Genomic DNA, 16,246 nt, shown 5'->3' with positions numbered 1-16,246 from the left:
CGATTGCATATCGTACAAACCTGAATGCTTTAATCATCCTCGTCAGTCAGTAACATCGTGATGAGGTCAACTTTTAAACACTGATCACCCTCTAGGCGTTTTTGAGTACCCCATCTTGCCAAAGTGGGTAGAACTCTCAATTTCGTTGTGGAATTCGTTCGAAACGGACAATTCAAATCTTTCCAGCTGAGAGGAAAGGGTTTTCATGTTTTTATTTTAGTTTTATAACCTGTGTATTCGTATACTATTTCGAGCTATATATATATATATATATACTTACTACGGTCTATCGCCAACTTCGACTACAACTAAATGTGTTGTTTCAGGGGCCGCCTTAAATCCTTCTTCTATGAAAGGTTCGGCTATGAAACAAAAATTAAATTTCGTTCATGATAGATACATGCGAGACATAGAAACGTAGGTTATGTGCCAAACAAACGACTGTATTTAAAAATTCATACCTTCGACACAGTCGGGGCACCAACTTTTGCCATTTGGAAGTTTTGTACCACTGTAAAGTACATAAACCGGTTCGTTAACCTTCAAGTTCTCAACAAATTTGAAAAAATTTTCATATCCTTGAACACGATGACGCAGAACCATCTTTTGTTCTCTTATTTATTTTCACTATGATGTTAAAATGTTATATTGTCAATTTGTCAACACGTAATGACTTCTTATCAGTTTGGAGACTGTGACACCCACTACATGGGATATTGTGAGTTTCGGCATTAACGCGAGTGATAAGAAAAGGCTTCTTATCAAGAAGCTTGATATCGATTCGATAGATACATAATTAGCACTACATTTACAAATTAGGGAGTACCAAGGACCTTGGAATTTCCAAAATAAAGATATAAATTTCAAGGCCAAAAATTCGGGGGAAAAGGTGATCAAAAAGAACACCAGTGATAAATACAGATTAAAATATATGAATGGCGCCATCTAGAAGCAACAGAGAAAAGTATTTTCCCTACAAACTTGGGCGTTTTCACACCGATGGCGCCACAGGTACTAATACTAAATAAATAGTTTTCAAAAATACAGGGTGTCCCAAAAATGTTGTATCACCTTGAAAGAGGTGGTTCGGGAGGTGATTTTAAACAACTTTTTCCTTAGCGAAAATGTCGTCCGAGGCTTCGTTGCGGAGATATTAAGAGAAAACCCCGACCAATCAGAGCGCGCGTATACCGTTGGAGCAGCCGTGGTAGCGAAGACTACGCGCTAGGCCTGCGCTCATACGCTACCGCGACCGCTCCACCGGCATCCTCCAGTTTTATACGTGCACACATGCGAGAAACGTCTCGATTTCTGTGAACGATATACGTTTGCAATTCAAATAATTTTTATTGCGCATTGCCAGCTTTTTTTCAAGTAAAACAGCAGCATTCAAATGAGCCGCGAAACGCATCGAACGAGGAATTTTGATAACGTGGCCCGATTGGTGGAAAATGCCTACCCTCCCACTCCGATAACCATGCGATGACGCGATCTACAGCCAATCGGAAAGTGCGCGAAGTGAGGGTGTTTGGTATGCCCTGGGACGGGGCAGCTTGTTCGCAGTAATTCAAGTTTTTGACCGTGTAACAATATTGTCGAGCCATTGTCATTTGTTAGAAACGAGATATAATTCGCTTTCCCGTCGTACGCGAGATCACGTCGGTTTTCAGCTAACTGCGTGTTAGAATGGCCGCTGTTTTCGATATCGAGTTGCACGATGCGGACACGGAAAACAGGGACGAGTCCGACGATTATCTTATCGAGATCGGCGAGGTAATTCACCATCTGCACGCGATCGCCACACCAGTTTCTCCTTAACGTCGTACACTTTTCACAATTTCTTTATTCTTCGAATTACACGTACCATAACGTTTTCCTATTCGTTTCTTTTTACATAGGAAGAGTACGATGTGAATCCGAACGTGAACGAGATCGCCAAGTGAGTAAGCCTTTTTCCTGGCTGACGTACGGACTCGTGCACAGCTTTCGAGGCAATGACAATTTTACGTCTGTTAGGTCGGAAGGTGGCGAGGCGGTACCCATATCGGAACAGAATGTTAATCGGGGACGAGAAAGGGTCGGCCCTCAAGATTTCGAACTTTGCAAAGTTATCGGGAAGGGTGGTTATGGCAAGGTCTTTCAAGTGCGTAAAATAACGGGTAATGACAGCGGCACGATCTTCGCAATGAAGGTAGGAAGGATGTATAAATTAATTGTTTTCCTTAAGTTAATCGATCCTTGATTGATGTCAGACGATGGGTACGATAGAATATTTCGAACGTATTTTCATTTTTAATACCTATAAAATGTCAGTTCAATGTTTTACTAAAAATTATGCAAGTTCTTTGTCTTTCTTTGTCTCTATGTATCCTTGAAAGTGATTGTAATTTTTTTTTTTTATCGATTCTCGTGTTAAATATAGTTTAATTGATTTTCTATTTTCACCTTCATGAATTTTACAAAGTGGAAGATGATAAAATACTTGGTAAAGAATATTATTATTCAATGTAATGCTTCATCTGGTAGGACTTAATTTGAGTGTTAAAATAGGATTTTGTTTAATTAATGTTTAATTGAAATAGGTCTTACGCAAAGCTTCAATTATAAGGAATCAAAAAGATACAGCTCATACTAAGGCTGAAAGAAATATCTTGGAAGCTGTAAAGGTATGTATAAAGGGCATAGATTTAACAAGATCAGACGATATTTGTAATTCCTTGCCGTCTGATTTCTTATATTATATTCTATATTAGAGTAATAGTATTCCTTTGCAAGAAAAATATTTATGATGATCTTAAGCATATAGTTATCATTTTATTATGTTATCTATGAGCTACACTTTTATTAAATAAAGTTTAAAGAAGTATGATACATTCAAATGTATGTATATTTATATATGGCAGCATCCTTTCATCGTAGACCTAATGTATGCTTTTCAAACTGGTGGCAAATTATATTTGATCTTGGAATATATGTGTGGTGGTGAATTGTTTCGACATTTGAATGCAGAAGGAATTTTCCTTGAAGAAACTGCTTGGTAGGTGAAACTACTTTACCACTACAAATTGTAACATGGTGTAGTGACTTACAAGAGATTTGAATATCTATTTTATTTGTGCAGTTTTTACATATCGGAAATAATATTGGCTTTACAACATCTCCATTTACAAGGAATTATTTATAGGTATTTTACTCTTCCATTAAATCTGTGTTCAATGTAAATCTGTTAGTTGACGTATAATTAACAAATTTGCAGAGACTTGAAACCAGAAAACATCTTGTTAGATGCTGATGGTCATATAAAACTAACTGATTTTGGTTTGTGTAAAGAACACATTCAAGATGGTACTGTTACACATACATTCTGTGGTACTATAGAATATATGTAAGGAAAATTCATTTGATGCAATTAAAATTCTTTACTGCATTAGCATTAATATTAATGTTCTGTGGTTCCATAAAAGGGCTCCAGAAATTCTAACACGAACCGGTCATGGTAAAGCTGTGGATTGGTGGAGTCTTGGAACCTTAATGTATGATATGCTTACAGGTTCTGTAAGTATTGTTAAAAACATTTATATGTACTAATGAATTCACACAGCTTATAGATGTTTTCATATTATGTGTTTAGCCACCATTTACATCTGATAATAGAAAGAAAACTGTTGCCAAAATTATACATGGTAGGCTAAATCTTCCACAGTATTTGACACCTGATTCCAGGAACCTCATCCAGAAATTATTAAAGGTCAATTTTTGGATTTATAAGAAGTACGAATACCTCGATTCTCCGAGGTAACGATGTCCATAAGGTATAATTATGTATTCATCTTTTATAGAGGAATGTCGCGCAAAGACTAGGCTCTGGTCCATCGGACGCAGAACAAGTAAAGAGTCACCAATTTTTTAAGCATATTAATTGGAATGATGTTATCTCTCGAAAATTAGAACCGCCTTTTAAACCAATGTTAGCAAGCGACGATGATGTGTCACAATTTGATAAAAAATTCACAACGTCCGCGCCAATAGACTCTCCTGCGGAATATACGTTAAGTGAATCTGCAAACAGAGTATTTCAAGTTCGTTCTTATATATCTTTTATTTTAATTCACGGCACGGTTTCATTTGATCTTTTAGCAACATATTTTGATATATTTCAGGGTTTCACGTATGTGGCGCCTAGTATACTAGAGGATATGTATTCACAGCCACGAGTAATAAATGCTAGAAGTCCACGTAGGAGCTATATACGTGGTTTCTCACCGCGATCGACACACTTTAGTTTACACAATACACATTTACAGAATCATAGGTAAGTGTATATTTTGTTGTAATTGTGAGTAGCGTGTATATATGTTTTAATTTATAGAAACGATGGAGTTGGACATGGCAACATCGAGGATACAGAAATGATCGAAATAGGCTAACTGCCACTTCTTACATAGCGGAAAATGCTTAGCATTTCGGCCTAACTGCTGAATATCCATGACCAATCCTTGGGTCTCAGGGAGGGATTTTATAAAGATATAGATGGAGTAGCAAAAGGATAGATCCAATATCCAGTACTTCATTGGATGTTCAGCAGTTAAATTTAGCTAATTTTCTTTTTTAATTAAATCTAATTATATTAAAGGTACTAATTAAGATTATGCTTTAAGAGAACAGCGACGCAGCAGTTATTCGGTAGCACACAATAAGAGTATGTATGTGTAATGTGTATGTGTACACGCGTATATATATATGCGCGTGTAAACAAACATGCCACATATACGTGAGTGAAATATTTGGATGATATACCGGAAAGGAAAGATTTTATTTACTTATTTGTTGTCGGTTCCGATGTACTGAACGTTCTACCAAGACCTATTATTCTCATACATTATTGTCACAATATTGCACACGTTTCATTAACCTGTTAATATGTAATGACTTACTGTGTTTTGTACATAAAATCTGCAGGTTGGTTGGATATTCATATATAGATACAAACGTCATTTATGCTAAGTGCAACAGACTGAAAAATTCCAGCACTTTTAGAAACTCATAAATTATACTGTTAATACAAGTTTGAGGTTCAACCATCCTGTCACACTTGTATATTTAAAAATCTGTACACGGCGTATGCAGTTTTACCGCGGTGTACGTAGTGCTTAAATGTGATTTATTAAAAAAAAAATGGACAAAAGACAAATAGACTTAATGGAAAAGACTCACAGCTGCCACAACCGCTCCGCCGCTCAAAATTCCATATCCGGTCATTCGTTTGAAAAAAAAGAATATATATATATATTTTCAGCAGTAATAACGTTTCCATGGCAATAAGGTAAACAATAACGCGTTTACGCGATAGTCATAGACAGTATTTATGTAATACTGCAACGGAATTGCATTTGTACAATTGAAAGTTCCTAAGAAGTGAGAGTTTAATTGCAACGTACTTCGATCTGCAAGTATAAAAATATTTTTCGTAGAAGTACTCGTTCATCGATATGTGTAAAAGACACCTTTTGTTAACCATTTATGCCTTTTAAGGAAAAAAAAGAAATAAATTTCTATCGTGGTTTCTGTCTAATAAACGAAAGATTTAGCGTGAAAACAAGTTACCATGGTAACAATGTTACTGCGAAACGTTCACTTCCGCTAATACGAATATACATTTTACATTAACGCTCGTTTTCACACGCTGTTCGGTGTGTCATTATATTATCACGATTTATTTAAATAATATCTATTCGTTACGTATATTTGTACATTATTAAACACTAATACATGTATTGGTTTTTGACGTACACACGATATAGTAAAGATAAAATAGTGTAAAGGTTAAGCGTTTAGAGTGACTGTTAGCCGCTCACCGGAAAACTCTAAACTACCCAAGTGTTCACAAGCCATCCTAGCCGGCGTTACAATTTTAACTATTTACAGCGAATACCATGGTCGAAATGTTGAAATCGGTGAATAGAATTTTCTCTTACGAGTATCCAGTGTCTATTGAAAGTTCTTTCTGCTGCGAATTTGATGTATTACATTTCGACTATGCATAAACAAAAAAACAAAAGTGTACGATATACGTATATGATTATACTATTTGCAATAGTATTGTACCATAATGAAGTGTGTACTGGGAGAGGATTATTTATATAAAGCACATTTTCTTGTATTTATCGAAACATGTATTTTCGATGTTGAAACGAGAATCTGTCTACAGAGTCGTTCGAATACTTTGTCGTATTTAACGTTCAGGGAAATTGCAGTAGTAGGATATCAGGACTTGCCATGTAAACGATGTTAATCTTTATTTTGTTACATCGTTGTATCAGACTTAGAAGAAATGAAATTAGCATTTAATTAAAAAACTATGAAAACGATAATTACGTAAATACCGTTACAGTGTATCACCATATCTATTTAACGTACTATAATTTTTTTATTCGTTTTTGATAACTAACATTGTACAAGTTCTGCATCGTTTTGAAACGTATTACTATTTACGAGGAACTTCATCGTTCATATAAATAATGAACTTTGTAGGTAGATTCTGCTAACGTGCTTTGCAATCAACCTAGGTGCTGTTATTCATTAATTTGACTCGATTCTAAACGGCCTGAATACCATCAAATGATTTCTTATATCTTAAAAAAAAGTCGTACCGCAGCACGTTGTATTCTATTTAGGTGTACATTATGTTCTCTCGTAGCGTTTGAAAAGAAACATACAAACGAATTTAGCGAAAATAAAGATTTATTTTTCACGTTTTTCTTTTCGATTGTATAGTATAGAAAGAAGCGTTTATGGTTACCCGTGGCACAAGATATGTTAGTTAAGTGCTTAAATAATACATATTATCGAACGATGTGTAAACGAAATTAGCCATTGGCCAGAAATGATAAATGGTTTAATGCTTCCAATTAAAAGAAATATTGATTCCTCAATTGATTTTTCTGCTATTATGGTTTGTATCCTTTAAATCGTATTTACAAATAAATATAATAATTTATGACGTACTAAGTAGTTAATTACTGTTGAATAAATCCGAACGAACTTAACCTCTTTTTTCTCACTTGTCTCACTAAAATTGATACTGGTCTCTTTTGCCATAAATAAGCCTACTTTAAAAAATGTTTAAACTGTCGGAATGTCTCTTGCGAGTTCCCGCTATTTTTGCTCAAATGAATAGCCATCTAGTGGTGAACAGACCAAACTAATTTTCGGAGTTTGGTCAGCGCCTCTATCGGGAAAACGCCCAAGTTTGTCCTCAATAGTTCTTATTTTTACTGCTAGATGGCGCTATTAGCAGTGTTATTTACCGACATGATGGTAATGTATCGACAGGTCGGTAAAACACACAGTAAACAGCGCCATCTAGAAGCGAGGAAAGGAACTATTGAGGACAAACTTGAGCGTTTTCCCGATAGAGGCGCTGACCAAACTCCGAAAATTAGTTCGGCTTATTCACCGCGAGATGGCAACACCATTTCCCGCGGGAAATTTGAATGTCTTTTTATTTAATTAATTAAAACTCATTAGAAACACTTGTAAACACTATTGAGTAGTTTTTAAAAATGAATGCTAGTATGGTTACAAAGGACTACAGTACAAAGAAATGTTACTAATAAGAAAAAACGTATAACATAACAAAAACAGTGTGTATTAAATAAATTTTGACTAACTCGTGTCACCTGTTCAAAGTAAACTGAGTTGCAGATAAATTAATAGTAATTTAACTCTAAGAAACTGATGTATCCCTGTAAAATAATATTGCCTTTATATTCTAACTGAATCTACGCGTTTATTTGAACCTAGGTCTCTTATTCTTAATAAATTAAATAGAACGAGTTCCTATAACGCCACTAGTAAGAGCAATCTTACTGAATCTTGCAGAAACTTACGGAAACAGTGGGAACTATTTCCACTACAAACTTAAGCGATGTCCCACCGATGACGCTACTCGCTAAAGAGTCGATAATTCTACGAAAAAGACCTTTCTTTTCGAAAAAGAAATTTGTCGAAATATCGATAAACGATGTAACACAATTTTTTGGAATAACTCGTACCTCGCTGTTTTTAATTAAACCATTAACCGTTCGACGTAAACAACTGATTACACTTCGAGGACACTTGGTCCCAGCTCGATGCGTTCGCAGTAATGCTTGATCGTCGTACGCGTACGCAATGAGAATCATGAAACCAACGTCATTTGCGTGGGCGCGTCTGTGCGTGGTTGCGAATTCAGGAACAAGTCGAGTGGATCGCGGATGATCCAGCTGTACCTGGATCGCGACATGTGCGCTCGTAAATGGCATCGCCGTGCGAGATCGTGGAATCCTTGTGTTCGTGCTGAACGACAGCTATCCGAAGGCGTAAACGCGTAACATACAAACGCGCGTTAAGAACCGCGAAGGCGTGTAGCCGCGATCCCAGGTCACCGAGCACTCGCTTCGATGTTGGCGTCGAGGATCGATCGTTTCCAAGCCGCGCCACGAAAAGTGATCTCGTGAAAATGTTCCGAGTGTCGATAACGTAATCAGTTGAGATCGTAGACTCGTAATTTTCTACGAGTGCGGATGTTGTTCGAGTCATGGGAACTGGTACGAATCGAGTTTACGTTTTCCAATTTCAATTTACGCGTCCGCGTAAATAATGATCGCGATCACAGTGCAAAGAATTTCGCAGTGATCGACGAAGCGACGGTCACCGCTTGAATCAACGTTAACGATCCGAATTAAAGGCCTGCTTCCTCTGGATCAACTCTAGACTAAATTACAGTTTCAATGGAAACAATTGGGTCCAAATTTCAATTGGACTGTTGTTAAACGCGGAGTTTGTAGACTCGAATTAGGTTCTGATTAGTCGAGAAATTTGTTTCTATTAACAGAGATAATGTAGAGTATGTAATCTAACTTGCGAATGTTACGATTAAAAGGAGTAGATTGTTTATTCTTCGCGGTATTTAATCGTTTTGGGTTTGACGTTTCTTAAACTAACTCTCGTTTAACTATTGAATATAGGGTATTGAATAGAGGGTGTTGAATAGAGGGTGTTGAATAGAGGGTATTTTAATTCTTGAATTTTTGTACGGAATTCGAGTCCGGAGAACGTTAGAGACGATCGCGCTAGAATCGGAGATGCGTCGTAGATTTTTAAAATGAAATCCTAGGCGGGGCGGTAGTCAACAATTGACACTCGATGATTCATCGTGATAATTTGAATACAGGTTCGCGGTTGTCTCGAATCGGTTGATCGAGTGCCAGCATCGAGAACGACGTCAGTGCGGCGGCTTACTTCCGGCCCTCGGCGGCGCTGAAACGTTACCACAATCGAACGAACGATTTTTTTTCTAATCCTTTCGACGAGTCCCCGAGTACTTTGGAGACGTTTCCAAAATCGAAGCGATTTCGATGAAATCCCTCGTAATTTTGCCATGTACTTCGACAAAGGTTAGTGGAATCAATCTGCGATGCGATACATCTAACCCTGTCGATAATTTTATTCGTGATTATCAATTAAAATCGAAACGGGATCGTATGATTCACAGTTTCGGATCTTTCTTGACAAAATCCACAGGATTACGTAATAAAAACCTAAACATTTTAGGTCCGCTAAAGTAAAGTGCGGCCGATAATTTTATTCGCGATTATCAATTAAAATTGAAACGGGATCCTATGATTCACATTTAACCGAAGAACAATCGAGTGAGATTTTATTAAAATCCTCTAGAAATTTACAACTGTCTTAAATTTAAATACGAGTATGGTCGATTTGTAATCGTAGATGACGCGTTCTCTGACCGTGCACGCCTTCGAAATCGAGCGAACAAGGATCGCTTGTGCGGCGATCATAACGATAACGACAGACTGTTTCTTTAACAGAGTACGCAGCGTGATTGAGGTTTGCGCGATTGCTGCAGCGGTTCGACGGTCTCTTTAACGGATTTTAACGACAGTGTTAATCGGATAATCGGTGATCGAGATGGTGCGCCTTCTACACCCGTCTCGCAGGAACGAAGAAGCCACGAAGGTAAGCTGAATCGATGAATTAACCGTACGAAGACAGACGGGTGGGTAATTCGAAACGAAGAACGGTCCACCGTAAACTTCGTTTAACTGCGAACGCATTTGCATGATACTGCGTTAGTCATAGATATTTAAAACGCTAACGGAAGCGGAACCAGAGCCAAGACTGTCGCGTATTCTGACGCTTGACATCCAACTACTGGACTCTTTAGATCCAGAACACGGCTTCTCGGATCCAAGGAAGCACGGGGTCCCATGGAAACGATCGACACAGGCTTCACCGACGCTACTTTTGACCAACAACAGCGTTTAATTTAAACCTTTCGACACAACTTTTTTTTTTTCTATTCTATTCTACGCATGTTTATGTATTCTATTCGTTTCTCTCTTACAAATTAATTGCGTTACAATTAATCAATTGCTAGGTTTGGTTATATCAGGGGAACCGAAAAGTAATCAAAATTTAATCAACATTTATTTATTGAAAAAATCTTAAATACCAATCGACGAAATAATTGTTTAAAGGTATGTTCACCGATTACGCCGAGACGACTCGACCAATCGGAATGAAACCTTTTGCATCTTGTAGTGCATGTCTTTCCGGTGGTCCCGCTATCGAGACTTTTTGCGATTTGGTATTTTTTACCCGTTTGTTTTTTTTTTTTTGAAGCAAAAAACCGTAATTTTCTTCGCATATCTTTCTACAAGTCTCGCTTGTAATTTGCCCGAAGGCGATCAGAAATATTCACTGAGACATATACGCCCCGTTATGATCGAAAGGGTTGAAGATCGATCTGGGTACGACGCACGTAATTAATTGTCCAAGCGGAGAACGTACATCACTGTCGATACCGATATCGATCAAAGCTGAAATTAAAATCGGTTTTTCTTCAAAGCTAGCGAAGTCTGCGTCTATCGTCTCCGCGGGACGCGCCTAACGGGCAGAGGAGGCGGACCCGACGACAATTTTCGTATCTACCCTGAAAGCGTGTTTCGGCGACACCCGAGGATGACTCCCGACGGATATTTCAGTCCACTGTTAGCGCGGTGCAGCGCGCATTAATACGTATGTAAGCTGGTATCGTGTTGGCTGTGTATTCGCGTTCGTTTTGCTCGCTCGCTCGTGGCCGTGCCCGTCTATTATTAGTCGACAGTCATCGGAGTCGGCTCTAACGCGCGCCGCGAGCCACAACGCGGAAAAAGCTGGAAGAAAATTCGACGAGAAAACGCCGATCCCGCGAGATTTTCGTGTGACACGTGTCGCCGAGCCGCCATACCGCGAACGGCTACCTCGCCGATCGAGTTGCCCGCTGCCGCCCCCGCGCAACCAGATTTCCATCCGCAGCATCCTCAAGGCCCTTGGAAACGATGATTTTCGCACGCTTTTCACTGTGAGTCGCTCCCGTTGTCTGGTTAATGCGTCTTTCGGCCTCAGCGACCCCTGCGTCGATCAAGGTCTCTTTGTTAGGTGCACGAACACGTTCCATGGCAATCTCTTCCGAGACGTTTCGAGGGTTTCGTGATTTGTTGTTTCTACAGGAATCGATCGAGGAACGATTTCTCGGATCATTCTTTCCTCGGTGTTCGCGAGAGGACCGTATCGGTAGTGGAAAGTGATCGGTACGGACCCGACGGACGACCGTTCCTCGTATTCGACTTTATTTCCATAGATCGCGCGAAGGATGATCGATGTCGTCTGGAAACACCTGTGAAGTGTCACTCTCAGATTGTGACGAAGCTCTGTAAGGAGAGCGATCAGGAATTAGGGATGCTTACCCTTAAAGCCTCTGGAGGGTGGTTTCACTTCATTAAAGTTTCATAAAAACGAGATCGAGTTTCGAAGTTTCGAGAGTTTATCGCGAGTGCAATGTTTCGAACACAGAGCTTCGTAATCGTACAAATTATCGTAAGGATAGAAATATGTGTAGGAGCATTGTAAATTTTTCTTGTTGTCATTGTTGTTACATTGTACTTGATATCAAGGGCAGATTGCCCGTAAATAAAGTATTATTATTATTATTATTATTATTATTATTATTATAAACGGAAGTGGAGGTCGCGAAACTCCATGGGGGATGCATCACAATAAATACAAATAGTCATACAAACATCGTTGACAATAATTGAATTATTCTTCTAATTTTAGTTTTCTGATGTTTCAGATGAGGGATGCTGTTCCGCAGAAGGGAAGTAACAACAACAACAATAACAACAACAACGTGACCACCCTAAAAGGCAAGCCATCGTTGGAAATTTATCGGCCCCCAGGTTTGTCGCGCTTCCCTTTTCCTTTATGAATCTTGTAACAGAAATACGAATTATAAACAAGCGTTTTTTACAGGTGGCAGAACGGAAGGAACCACGGCGAACGTCACCAATTTGCGATTAAACGTACACGCCAAGGAGTTCACTATGAAGCAGAACGATTCGCACCCTTCTAAGTGAGTATAAACTACTTACGAAATAGTTGAGACTCCGTTGACGTATCTGGGACGCTCGGAATGCTTAGAAAGCCAGCAAATATGAAGATATCGCAAATGGGATTGATTTCGAGGAGACTTCTCCCTAGGGAAGCACGAGGAACGACATCTGTTTCTATCGTACTCCAATTAACGCGTCGGCTGACGGATCGAAGCCCGTGAAAATTTCCACGAAGTTGAAATTTTCTCTCCAGACTAGATAATCACAGATCCAGATTAGATAACGTAACATTTGCCGCGGTATTTAATTTTCTAGCCTATTTCGTTCGCGAATCCTATCCATATCTATTTTCATCGTCGCCTCACTTTTGGAATTATTAGATTGTCCAGAAAGTTCGTGTCAATTTTTAAAAAAACCTCAAAGGCACATTTGAATTGTAATATGAATTTATTGAATTGCATAGGTACCATTTTGTTCCACAATCTGTCCACCTTTCAAGGGATGTGCATATACATGTTATTTGTTTTCAGTCATTTCGACATATTCAGACCTGCATCACCTATCAAAAATCGGCATGAACTTTCCGGACGATCCAATCATTTTTTTAGTTCCTCGCTGAAAAGTCACGAAAGCACCCCGTAACGAATGAAACTTATTTATTAATTTATAAACTACAGTTTCGATCGTACCAACTACGTTGCAATGGTAACGATTATCGAGATACCTCTGTGCGAGAACAGACGAGTGGAAAGTAATTTCGAAATCGAATTCGTTTTTTTTTTTTTAAGGGACTCGCGCAACGTCATTGTTACAGATTAGCATTCTCATCGGCGCGCGGAGTGAAAGATTAGGTCAGTGTATTGCAACGGGCCGATTTAATAAACTGTTGATCCCTGGCGTTAAAAGGCGCTGCACGACGAATACGAATCAGCTTTATATCAGTGTAATTTGTATCGGTGTAGCTACTGACGTTCGCATGGACGCAATAAAAGAGAAAATAATCTCGAGTTAGCGATTCAGCTTGCATCGAAATAATTGGTTCTTAACGAGCTCAAGTATTAAAGTATGTACAAATTGTACAGGGTGTACTCGGCTACGTAGCATTTAATTCAACGGCGAAGTGGAGAGAAGAATAAAAGAATCAACGAGTTTCTTGGATTTCAGGTCTCGGACGAATGCTTCAGAGCGATCTCCGTATTATTTGCAGCACAGCAAATCGAGCGGCAACGTGCATCGATATCTGTACGCCCAGCAACAGCAACAGATACAACACACCCTCCAGCAGCAACATCACCAAACGTCCCGTCATTCACAAAGCGGACATCACACGACCACTTCCGCCCTGCGGCAGACGCACCCGCTCGACACTTCCGCGTCGAGTGGCAATATTTCGCACGTAAGTTGTACAAGAGATCAGAATCGAGATGAGAACGTGTTACATTGGGTTGTCTGGAAAGTCCATGCCGATTTTTGACAGGTGGGCAGGTCTGAATATGTCGAAATGGCTAAAAACAAATAACAAATAACAAAACAGATAACATGTGTACATCCCTTAAAAGGTGGAAAGGTTGTGGAACAAAATGGTAGATACCTATGTAATTCGACAAATATGTATTACAATTCAAATGTGCCTTTGAAGTTTTCTTAAAAATTGCCACGAACTTTCTGGACAACCTAATACATGAAGATGAATGGATTAAATGCGAGAGCGTCTCACGTGGAATGTATCTTTTGAAACAGGGCTCGGGCAGGGTCCACTTCAACATGGATCAGAACGAAGTGAAACCGAACCCAGCGAAACCCGGCAGGCTCACTAAATCGTTATCCTTCGTTTCCACTTATAGTCTGAAGCGATCGAAGAGCCTAAACGCGGCTGACGTGTTGGCTGCGAAGGCGGTGAACATCTCGGACGCATCCGAGCTGGGAAGATTCCCAGGGGCGGTTCAAGATACGCTCTTGAGAGCCATCGAAGGTACGGGGAACTCTTCAAATTTTCAAGACTTTTCAAGACTTTCCAAGACTTTCCAAGATTTTCCGTTCAGACTTTTTCGGTCGCGTACGACCCACACTTTTACGATTACGTAAACTCGCTTTCAACCTTACGATTTTTTGCCTTACAATTTTTCTATATTATAAAGCCATAATTAGCAAGAAAAGGGTATAAATTTTAATCTGTATTAGACAACAGAGCGATACATTCAATTTTTAAGGAATTATTTTAACAAACACACGATCGAACGAAAATTTTAACGCGGCGTATGATCTTTAATTTCGTATTTTTGTATGATTTTATCGAAATTCTGAAACTAATACTAATAACCTAATCGACAAATCGTCAGAAAATATTTACATATCTTAATAGGATCCCGATCATAAATAGAGGGTCGTGAATCGAAAGTTTAAGAAGCCCTGGTATAAAATATTCCTCGATTGTACCATCGTGTTTTTGTAGATCCGAATCTGTTGAATGCGAGAACTTTGATGGAGCTGGTGAGACACATCCTGGAGAGGGTCGTGGAGAACCGGAAATACGCTGAACCTGCGGCGAAAATATGCATCACCATTATAGAGGTTACTATTTGTTCGATTATCGGCTACGTAAGCTTAAACTCGATTTCAGCTCTAATCGGGAAACAATTATTGCAGAAAGAAGCCAAAGAAACCTTCCTGGAATCCTTGTTGAACACGTGCCAGCAGTGGTACCAGGATCGCGTCAAGATACTTTACGACGGGTCCAGTTATCATCGTTACTCGGCCTTCATGACGTTTCTGAACGAGATGTACTGTCAGGTAGGCAACGTTCATCCGGATGCGGTTTTTTTGTCTAGTAAAAACCGCTCGCGTTACGGAGACATTTAACAACCTTGAGTCACGGAAGCTGCTGGTACTGTTAGGCTAACTTCAATTAAATCAACGTCGGCCGATCGGTCGCGTTTGGCAGCTACCTACCTGCTTCGGGAACCATTGAAGTTTTTGCTCGTCAGGGATCCGAAACGTTTTCATACATATGCATGATTGTGTTTACAGTTAAAGCGGAGGCAGCTCCAGTTGAAGACGCAACAGGAGGGCGTTCCTCCCGGACGCGTTCTCCTCACGTTGCTCTGGAAGTGCTGTCAGGACTGTTTGCAGCCTCCGGTAGTAAATTCTCTGGCAGAGGTGGGTTGAGCCTGACATTCATAATATTGGAATATTTCCAAGCGTGAAAGGTGTCTTAACCGCTTAAAAGGAATTCGAGGAATTAAACCGAACGTCATTTCGAGGAAACTTGTACCTTCGCCGTGCTACGTCCAGGTGGACTCGGAGCGATACTTTACTCGAATCTTTTATTTTCACCATTCTTTGGAACCTTCCTTCATTTCTTTATTATTTTCCATTCCATTCGATAAAAGACTACGAAGCTTAAAAAGAAACTTACGTCGCGGATCGGTCATTTCTTTACAAATTATTGAGCGATTGTAAGTTGGATTAGGCGAGGTGTCTCTTAAAATCGAAACGCTTCTTTAAATTTAATTACTGTGTACACGTTGACGCATCACCTGATGCGAACGCATGCCGTACGTACACAATGTGACGTGTGGAGGGAGAGAAACATGCGTTATGCACCTCTCCACTCGTGGTGTATATTTTAATAGGTGGTAGCGTGGGGGAAAAACTCTTGGCTTCGAGGTGGCATTCTTATGCAATTTAAGGTCGTAAACTTAACGTCACTTTTCCAAAGGAAATGCACGGTTTGCTGTACATTAGAATTCTGGAAGCTACGTTATCAATGAAATTCAAAATGGTAGCGTGGGGGAAAAATTCTTGGCTTCGAG

The 16,246-nt window shown here is 39.4% G+C and overlaps 3 protein-coding genes across 4 annotated transcripts in view; 2 read left to right on the top strand and 1 right to left on the bottom strand.

The window, feature by feature from the left end:
* Positions 1–19: 19 nt before the first annotated feature.
* LOC128881162 (thioredoxin domain-containing protein 17-like) lies at positions 20–904 on the bottom strand. The gene is made up of 3 exons (XM_054131943.1): positions 462–904; positions 281–362; positions 20–186 (listed from the first exon to the last, which is right to left on the bottom strand). The coding sequence occupies exons 1-3, from the start codon at positions 601–603 to the stop codon at positions 30–32; spliced, it is 381 nt and encodes a 126-aa protein (XP_053987918.1). The 5' UTR covers positions 604–904; the 3' UTR covers positions 20–29.
* Positions 905–1,495: 591 nt separating this feature from the next.
* Positions 1,496–7,004, top strand: LOC128880945 (ribosomal protein S6 kinase beta-1-like). The gene is made up of 12 exons (XM_054131535.1): positions 1,496–1,773; positions 1,899–1,939; positions 2,017–2,191; positions 2,583–2,666; positions 2,904–3,037; positions 3,122–3,184; positions 3,257–3,385; positions 3,465–3,555; positions 3,632–3,748; positions 3,840–4,079; positions 4,161–4,312; positions 4,370–7,004. Exons 1-12 carry the CDS (start codon positions 1,687–1,689, stop codon positions 4,425–4,427), a joined length of 1,371 nt encoding a protein of 456 aa, XP_053987510.1. The 5' UTR covers positions 1,496–1,686; the 3' UTR covers positions 4,428–7,004.
* Positions 7,005–8,203: 1,199 nt separating this feature from the next.
* The window catches only part of LOC128881223 (CBP80/20-dependent translation initiation factor), an 11,271-nt gene continuing 3,228 nt past the window's right edge, over positions 8,204–16,246 (top strand). Inside the window, exons 1-10 of one of the 2 annotated variants that reach the window (XM_054132030.1) lie at positions 8,204–8,588; positions 9,215–9,437; positions 9,870–10,017; positions 12,176–12,281; positions 12,355–12,454; positions 13,599–13,830; positions 14,175–14,406; positions 14,887–15,005; positions 15,081–15,224; positions 15,462–15,590. In XM_054132030.1, the coding sequence (XP_053988005.1) occupies positions 9,970–10,017; positions 12,176–12,281; positions 12,355–12,454; positions 13,599–13,830; positions 14,175–14,406; positions 14,887–15,005; positions 15,081–15,224; positions 15,462–15,590 (1,110 nt within the window). In that variant the 5' untranslated portion in view covers positions 8,204–8,588; positions 9,215–9,437; positions 9,870–9,969. The remainder of the gene's footprint in view (positions 8,589–9,214; positions 9,438–9,869; positions 10,018–12,175; positions 12,282–12,354; positions 12,455–13,598; positions 13,831–14,174; positions 14,407–14,886; positions 15,006–15,080; positions 15,225–15,461; positions 15,591–16,246) is intronic. The other variant, XM_054132031.1, reaches the window with a different exon arrangement.

The sequence above is a fragment of the Hylaeus volcanicus genome, chromosome 8 (genome assembly GCF_026283585.1).
Source record: "Hylaeus volcanicus isolate JK05 chromosome 8, UHH_iyHylVolc1.0_haploid, whole genome shotgun sequence".
Lineage (NCBI taxonomy): Eukaryota > Metazoa > Arthropoda > Insecta > Hymenoptera > Colletidae > Hylaeus > Hylaeus volcanicus.
The sequence above is the reverse complement of the archived record's forward strand: the minus strand, read 5'-3'. Positions and strand labels throughout refer to the sequence as shown.

Bases quoted from the DNA above. Each gene is read 5' to 3' on its own strand.
- LOC128880945 (XM_054131535.1), top strand. From the start codon at position 1,687: ATGGCCGCTGTTTTCGATATCGAGTTGCACGATGCGGACACGGAAAAC. The intron at 2,192-2,582 runs GTAGGAAGGATG...TAATTGAAATAG, and splicing joins GCACGATCTTCGCAATGAAG to GTCTTACGCAAAGCTTCAAT. The intron at 4,313-4,369 runs GTAAGTGTATAT...TTTAATTTATAG, and splicing joins ACACATTTACAGAATCATAG to AAACGATGGAGTTGGACATG.
- LOC128881162 (XM_054131943.1), bottom strand. From the start codon at position 603: ATGGTTCTGCGTCATCGTGTTCAAGGATATGAAAATTTTTTCAAATTT. The intron at 363-461 runs GTATGAATTTTT...TTTGTTTCATAG, and splicing joins GTGCCCCGACTGTGTCGAAG to CCGAACCTTTCATAGAAGAA. The intron at 187-280 runs GTAAGTATATAT...CTTTCCTCTCAG, and splicing joins GAAGTTGGCGATAGACCGTA to CTGGAAAGATTTGAATTGTC.